General features: G+C 35.0%; 1 protein-coding gene across 5 annotated transcripts in view; it reads left to right on the forward strand.

Annotated features, from left to right (window-relative positions):
- The window catches only part of LOC116350763 (transcription factor E4F1-like), a 14,509-nt gene extending 5,775 nt beyond the window's left edge, over nt 1–8,734 (forward strand). Inside the window, exons 1-8 of one of the 5 annotated variants that reach the window (XM_031782684.1) lie at nt 2,164–2,183; nt 5,479–5,593; nt 5,737–6,347; nt 6,532–7,103; nt 7,185–7,363; nt 7,437–7,496; nt 7,577–7,885; nt 7,956–8,734. In XM_031782684.1, the coding sequence (XP_031638544.1) occupies nt 5,567–5,593; nt 5,737–6,347; nt 6,532–7,103; nt 7,185–7,363; nt 7,437–7,496; nt 7,577–7,885; nt 7,956–8,147 (1,950 nt within the window). In that variant the 5' untranslated portion in view covers nt 2,164–2,183; nt 5,479–5,566 and the 3' untranslated portion in view covers nt 8,148–8,734. Of the gene's footprint in view, nt 1–2,163; nt 2,198–2,411; nt 2,524–5,478; nt 5,594–5,736; nt 6,348–6,531; nt 7,104–7,184; nt 7,364–7,436; nt 7,497–7,576; nt 7,886–7,955 lie in introns of those variants that run through there. The other 4 variants (XM_031782681.1, XM_031782680.1, XM_031782682.1 and 1 more) reach the window with 4 other exon arrangements.
- The last annotated feature ends 6 nt before the right edge of the window (nt 8,735–8,740 follow it).

An 8,740-nucleotide genomic window follows, 5' to 3' on the forward strand; every position in this document is an offset into this window, starting at 1 on the left:
GTGCAATTAATACCGATGACTGGAATGCAATTAGATGAATATAATGTAAATTGCAGTGAACAATGTTAACGAACCCGCACCGATATATAACGACAATGTGAAAATTGAATATGTCCATTAAGCTTGAGTCAGTTTTGAGCGATTGTCTCGCCACAAAATAACAGATTTCTTATAATACACAGCGGTGCTTAGCACCCAAATGGAATACTAATCACCTCTATTTGAACAGTATATGAAATCAATTTCATAAAGCTAAATCCATAATGTAGACGAACATGAGTTGAGGCAACAGGTAGTGGCAAATGGGAGCCAACCAAAAATCCAACCAATAGAGGAGGGATAGTGAGTATGACATTTTGTGAGTTCCCACTGCAATTGTAAAAGCGCCACAAAGTGCGATCAAGCATGAAAAAAATTCAATTCAATTTCGATTTATACATTTGCCATTCGGCATTTTATTGAATGGCTTCTTTATACCAACTCGTCACCTTTCATATTTGCGGATCTCTCTCGATGATATTTTCGTCTTTGTTCGAAATGATCGTACCTTCTGACCTTCTGCTAAATTTTAAAACTCAATCAGTTCTCTCTTTTAAATTTAATGTTCGTGATCGAAAAGACAACAAAAAGAGAACGCGCATTCACGAATTTCATGCGAACGAAAAAAAATTGTAAGTAAAAAAGGAAATTGGGTCAGCCTTTTTGCAGGCACGTTCGAAATCAAGTATATTCGGATGTGTGTCGCAAAAAGTTTCGGTTTTTTTGGTATTTCGGCATCGTGATACTCATTCGGACCAATAAAATATTGAATACAATGCAACCAGAAGAATATTAAGCATTCTTGCTACATTGTAGTTAGTGTTATTTTCTTATTGAATCAGTTTTATGATGTGTATGCGGATCTATATGCCAATTCAACCGTTTCATATAGTAAACGAGTAACAAACAACAATCCAACGGTACATAAGCCATGAATCATGAACACTAAATTGGGCAATCGAGAAAAAGAAAAATACGGCCCGTAACATACTTTTCGAGTTCATACGATTCTATCTTATGTATGGGTTTTGTTAGTTTTTTTATTTTATTCATTTCGCACGATTTGCCATTACCACTCTATTTCTCACAATAGCCCAGAGTCGATCATGAATAAAAGAAATCGCATTGTTACAAGTGCTTCTGACATCGGTCTCTCTTCACCGTTGCCGTGGTATTCGTCGTCGTCGTTGTCGTTCTTATCCGAATTCTTTCTTCATCGTAATTCACTTTGCGAACCGTTTTCATTATTGCGGCTGTCTTATACACTTGCGTAGCAAACGATCAACGTATATGAATTGGATATGAGCTCGCCGAGAGGAAAAACAGTAAATTAAATCCAAAACAATGCGCACTTATTTATTATAAATCAAACGGTGCAGCCACACAAAACAATAACATTATAAATATTCGTTTACCTTAAATGCATTGCGAATAGCACATATTCTCTCTCTCTCTCTGTATGTTCATTAGCAAATAATTTAGAGAAATATTCAGAAGAAAACGAAATCGATCATATTTGGTAAAACTAAAGAAACCGCTGCTTTAAACTTGTCTTTGATGAAATTATTCGAATGTTTATGATTCGTTTTGATTTCTGATTCGTTGTTAGCACTATTACGGTCATGTAAATGTGTTGGTGTTTATGGTTGTGCTTGTGTCTTAAGATGTTTTTTTTTCTTTCTATGGTTCGTTTGTTTCTTCGGTGGCGATCGTTAATGAGTCTAACACGTACCAATGAAACGAACACACAAACACCAAGATAACTGCGCATTGCTTCAGAAATGTTAACTGGTGTCGTAATGATCCAAGAAACAACTCTCTGTATTTTCCCACATCGATCGTTAGCTGTATTTCGACAGCAACAAAACGACGACGAAGAGAAGAAGAAGAAAAACACGCTAAGTATACCATCAAAGTGAGTACTCATACTTGTGCAAACGTACTCTCGTTTCTCTTGTATAAATCCATGAAATTCAGCACAGTTCGGTGTATGTGTGTTGTATCGAGTTATACAGTGGTACTGTTAATGCTATTGCTGCTGCTGTTGTTGTTGTTATGTGCGCTCAATTTGTTGGCCGAAGAGTGAATAAAATTTGTGTAATATGGCACGATCAGTTTATATATTGTTCCACCACAGACTGGAGGTAGGATTGGTTTGGTGTGTGATTTTTGCCGTTTTCACCAAAAAGAGAAGAGACAGAAGCAATAAAAAAAAATGAAAACAAACCCTACGATTGGGAAAACTTTTTTCCGTACTTTTGCTTGGAATTGAGTTTTGATCGATGGTTGATTGAGTGGGTGCAATTGCGGGTCGAATGAATTTTTTTTTCTCGCGTGTGTGTACACTTAACAGTTTGCTAATTCAAACGTGTAAAACAGAGTTCAATAATTGTACGGCTTTAAATTAACGAACGATGATCTCTGCGTTTAACCAAATTTCAATTTACACCTTCAATGGATTTTTCCATACGCAATTGTCTAGTGGTATTTATGAAAAAAGATGAAAAAATTGAAGTGAATATACATAGTTTTGAATTAAATTGAAAGTAATCCTTGAGAAAAAGAAACAATCGTTAACGTACTTTCACTTTTGCTACAAACGGAACTGAATTGATGCCACTTAAATCAATGCAAATAATTCATCAATCGATGAATTAAAATAAACGAAAAAAATATTGCCAATTACAAAAATAGATTGTTTGGAGGTGACTTTGTAAAAAGAAGAATTCGATTTTTTTCATAGAAAAAAAAAATATCTTTTCAAAATATCGTTCGGAATAAATGAACCGAATTTGGGACAAATAAATTCAAAATAATACCCATTCAAAGTCAAAGATTTAAACATTTACCTGTTCATTTATTGAAGCAGATAAAAATAGCTAGCAAATGATCAGATTAAGATCACTTTCTATTTTATGAAATGTTCAAAGAGAGAAGAGAGCAAAAACAATATCCATTAAAGTGTCTTATACAAACGAACGATTGTATAGCTAAGGTTATGCTGTGTGTATGTATCGGTGTGTACTGTTTGCATGAAAACGCGTTTCACTTCTTGTTGCTCGTGTATTTCGTTTCATTATTTTTTTTATATAATATCAATAAAAAAAATGCTATTTCTTTTTTATTCATATTTTTATTGCATGAAATTATTCAGCGTTTACATTATTAGTGAATAGTTGAAAAGTCGGAAATTTCCTGTAAATTTTATAATTTCAATGCACTTTTTCACTTCGACTTTTGAAAGCGATAAAAGTCATAAGAATTGACCTTTACAGTGGTTATTAATTGGTACGCTGAAAGCTTGTGCTTTCGATTTTCATGGAAGAGATTGCTTCGTTTGGAATGATCGACATTGTTGTTGCCGTCATCATTTTCAACGTGAATTTCAACAAGAGATCTCACATTCATTTTCGTGTATGTACTCCGTTCCTACACTGCTGCCACACGGTTCGATCTTAGAAAGTTGAATTAAATGATCTGGAATTTTGACTTATAAGAAAGCCGTGTGACTACTTTCTCTTTGCTGCAGCTAAATGCTGACAGTGTGTATACTCTGCGCTTTGCTTCAAAATTCAGCCTCGGTCCATCGGCAGCGAACAGCACGACACCAACAGAAAAGAGTTTCAATTCATATTCTATATGGGAATTTTGTTATTTACCATCGTAATCGTACATTTTAATTGCAAATTTTGAATACAGTTGAAGTGAAAAAAGAAGAAAAAGAAGTAGCAAGATTTCGTGACGCAATTGCATAATACATTTTCAACTACTGAATGGATTGAAATTACGACCGCAATTCGCTGGGAATGTAAATTGAAACCAAAAACAACAACAACACAAAAATCGAACACATTTTTCTGCCGTTCAGTTATAGTGATCTTGTTTCTTGTGGTCTATCACATCACACAGTAAATGACAAGACAAAAATGCATACACACACTTTTTAAGCGTAACGTGTGCACATCAATTTAACATTGTCGAACACTATACACAACTATTTTCGTTGAAATTAATTTCCATTTGAATTATGTACTAAGGAGAAAACGTTAGACTCCCACCGTATGAAGCAATGAACCCAACATTCGTCAGTTGATTTTGTTTATTTTCTCTTCCATGTTTCCTTTTCACTTTTCTATTGTTTCAATCATTTCCGCGATTATTTCTGAAACGCATCGAAACAAATACACGATGATATTCTCCTTGGGTTTTCATTTATTGGTGTTGCGGGTAAATTCCCAATATGTTCAATGTGATCTTTCAATTTTGCATTTGAGCGTTGTGTGTTTGTGTATTGTTTCACTTGGATAGTTATTTCATTCATACTGTGAGTGCGCCGAACGAATCGCATTCTCGAGCATTCAATGCGTGACAACATAAAACGATTTAACGAGACGCAAACAAATAACAGTTGCATATATATTAGCGGTTCGGTAGAATTATATTATGAAATACGTAGCCGAACCAATTTTGATGAACGACGAAACGAAGTGTATGGCGTACAGCAATACATATGCTATTGCGAATGAGACGAAACCGTTTCGTATTAGTCAGCTAGCAGTTAGATTAAGCATTGTGCCATACGCTCATCTCAGACCCTTTTTTTCTATTTTGAATTATCGTTTGTTGTTAATAAACATATTGCTTTTATTTTATGCACTCCGCAGCCAATTTGTCCAATGAAGCGTTCGGTTGTGTGAACATATGTATGTGTGTTTTGGTGAAAGAGTGACTATTGGATCAAAATAATTTCAGTTCAACTGGTTTTCGGCTCAAACATTTTCTCTTTTTTTGAACTTGCACTCAATAGAATACAAAAAAGAATAGGTTGACCTGAATCATAATAGACAAATAAATGTGTCAGAGTATCAACATGTCGAAAAAATGAATTCGCAAAAAAATAATTTGAAAAGAAGTGTAAAGCAAAATACTGAATCAAGAGACTGTTTCTCAGAGCAACATATGTAAAGAGGAGCGCTCTGAAGAGTAGAGTGAAGAGCCAAATATTAAAAATATCTAAAATCATAATATTATCAATTTCAATAACTTTTTTTAAACTTTTAATACTTTACGCCTCACTGAGGAGGAGCTCAACAGTCTCTGATAATAACTGACTTTCGTAAAAAAGTATAAATGTTCGAAATCATCGCATCTTCGATACTCATTAAATCAAACACATATCGTATGTGCGTTGATTCGAAATATGAAATGGTGAGAGAGAAAAACTCATCTCATGTCCTGCTCTAACTTATGGAAATTCCTATAGAGGAGAGTAAGATGTGAGATTTCATCTTATCCGTGCATATTGCAAATTCCTAAAGTGTTGATTTACGGCACATTTAATTGTCATGATTCATGGCAAACGATAAATATATTTGAATTGAGTTCGTCTTATTAAAATTGTTTTATGAAGTATAATAAATCACACTCTGTTTCCAACAGTGATTAATTTGGAAATTACATGAATTGCCATTTACGCACTTAATACTGTTGGCCTAATCTCGTGCGTAAACAAAAAACCCCCAGAAAAATGGACGATAATGACAACATAATCGACGTAAGTTAGAATAGTTATACACAATCGTATGACACATTTTGAAAAAACAGCTTCATATTGAATCACACTTCGGTCGAATTTTGACTTTTTTGACATGATATTAAAAATTAACATTTCTTTTTATCACAATTTCTTTTATTTAGTTTCAAAAAATGAACTTTTCACCGTTCACAACGCAGTTTGCCGGATTGCCAGCCAATTCATCGCTGCATCAATTTACAACAGCGAAATTCGCACAAAATCTGACTGCATCGAATGGACAGGTTGTGAGTTTGGTTTCGGGCACCGATGGAAATGTACAATTTCTGCGTTCGGTTGATGGAACCACCGCTAATTTTCCAACACAAATTCAACAAAATGCGCCAACGAATATATCACATGCGCAGACGTTTATATTGCCAATCACGATGCCTGGCGAAAAACCCGGCGATGCCCAGCAAACAGTTCAAATTCAAGTGTTGAATCCGAATCAAATTCACCAAGCACCAAAATATCAAAACATACCCATGTCGTTGCCGATTCAGGGATTTCCACAACAGACGGTGCTCACCGTATCGATGCCACCCGAAAGTGAAATGCTCCCAAATCATGGTTTACCCGAAGGTGTTACAGTATTAGCAGCTATTCAACCGCAAGACTTACAGTTATTCGCTCAAGCCCAACCACAAATGCAACAAACAACGGATGGAACAAACATTCATATGACAACTGATGGCAACATGAACAATTCCGTTAAAGATGAAAACGAAAATCCGTGAGTTGTCGATTATTTTTTTTGTTTGTACACAAAGAATAAGGTTTATCTCTATTTCAACCAAATAAGTAGGAAAGTCACAGCTCATTTTGGGTACAAGTAGAGCATTACCTTTCTCTATCTCTCTCTCTGTGATTATGTTAGAACAACTTATTAATATTTTTATTTTGTTTTTAAATTTTAGTGCATTAAATCCGATAACCATAAAGCAAGAGCCATTTTGGGGACAAAATACGATCACAACACAGCAAAGTAATGACATCAATGATTTCATCGCTCGTCAAGGAATCTCAATTAATTTGCAACCATACTTAAAGTTCGACACAGATAATATGCATGTTAAACGAAGTGATACAATAACAACGGACGGCATTGTTATAAAACAAGATCCGGGATTGGGCGAAATTGAAAACAATAAACAAAAATTAATCGAATCAATTCAAGAGCAAACGCATCAAGTATTAACACAAATCCAAACTCAGCCACAACATTTACAATCGAACGATTTGCAATCACAACAAACGGAATCAATGATAGCGGAGCCAATCGAAACAAAGATTGAAGTGGATGCCAATGGTAAGGTGAAAAAGAAGCGAAAGTACAAGAAGAAGCCACCGAAGCCAAAACCACCGAAGCCAGGTCAAGTGCATATAGCAACAGCACTCGATGGAACCATTCTTTTCTGTTGCCCTGAATGTCAAATGGCATACGCTGAAAAAACTGATCTCGAACAGCATTTAACTGTGCATAAAATTGGTATGTATTTGCAAAATTTATTATTTTATTGATATTGATACTGGATCGGCGGTAACACATTTCATTTTGATTTTATTACAGAACGCAGATACATTTGCGATATTTGTGGAGCTGGTTTGAAACGAAAAGAACATTTGGAGCGTCATAAATTGGGGCACAGTCCGGAACGTCCGCATATTTGTAGCGTGTGTAAAAAGGGTTTCAAGCGAAAAGAGCACCTGAATCTGCATTTTGTCATTCATAGTGGCGATAAAACGGAGGTTTGTGCCAATATATTTCCGCTATGGCTCACAGAAAGATAAACATTAATTTCATTGATTTTGTTTTATTCAGATCTGCGGTGAATGTGGAAAGGGTTTCTATAGAAAAGATCACCTTCGTAAGCATACTAAAGTAAGCGACCACCAAATTCCTTTTTTGAATATTGATTCTTCAGTTTTAAGCTAATTTCGTTTCTCTTCCTGCCCGCATAGTCACATATAACGAAGCGACTGAAAGAGGAGATGAATGCACAGGCCCAGGCACAAAAAGCAGCTGCAAGTCATGCAAATGGAACCGCCAACGCAAATAAACTAACGAATGTTACAACTGCCAATATGATGCCAGTGAACATAACATCGATTTCAATGGCAACAATAGCATCAAATTCAATCGACACAAACGCAATAAAGACCGAACTAACAACTACAAATTGTTCGACCGATGACATACTGCAACAGATTCAACAGCAGCAGCAACAGGTGCTTCAATTGCAAGGCGACTGTCAAACAATTTGCCTTCATGTAAGTCAAATAAAAAGAAACTTTACGTTCGGCTGCCCATGAAATTTAACCATTTTTTGTTTTAAATTAGGTTCCAACGAGCGATAATACAACAGTGCCTGTCCAAATCAAACTACCGCCAATGATGACAACAAGTGCTGCAGATGGCACTACAAATACGGTTGTTTTGCAACCGACCACAAATACAATTTCTACCGCTACTCTAAGCAATAATAGTTTTAATAGTCAATCAACGCTATCAACCACCTCATTGCTACCATGACAACAAAAGTCACCGCAGACCATTCTTCTAGCTAAATCACAAATAGCACACGAACTCAGTCGAAAACAAAAGATCATCATTTAAACAAAACAGAGTGAATTCAATAGTAATTAATACTTTCTTTGTAATTTTGTTTTATACTTTTTCCATGCAAAATGTAGAAAAATGTAATACTCATTTTAACGAAAAAGAACCCGAAGGCTTCACATACGATTTCATCAACAAAATTAGATTATCTTGCAGCGACCTGAATGAGCAGAACAAGTACAGATCATCATTAACATGTAAAGTCTCAATGAATATTCCATCAAAATTGCACAATTGTCGCATTTTTAACTAAAATTTTAAGAGTAAACAACAATACGAGAGTTTTATTTGTACCTTCAAAATTCCTTCGTTTTTTTAATTTAAGACATTATTCTATTTATTATTATGTTTATTACAATTTGCTATACGAAACGAACACATTCTGCCCGAGTAACTCCTTAAAGACATATTTTTTTACCTTTTGTATATATACACGACACTACTTCTATGGGATGTTTTAATTACATTTATTGTAAATTAGGTGTAAGGGAAAATTGTTAGTGAGA

This window comes from Contarinia nasturtii, unplaced genomic scaffold, assembly GCF_009176525.2.
Source record: "Contarinia nasturtii isolate CC-2019 unplaced genomic scaffold, AAFC_CNas_1.1 Cnas_scaffold_4311, whole genome shotgun sequence".
Taxonomy (NCBI): Eukaryota; Metazoa; Arthropoda; class Insecta; order Diptera; family Cecidomyiidae; genus Contarinia; species Contarinia nasturtii.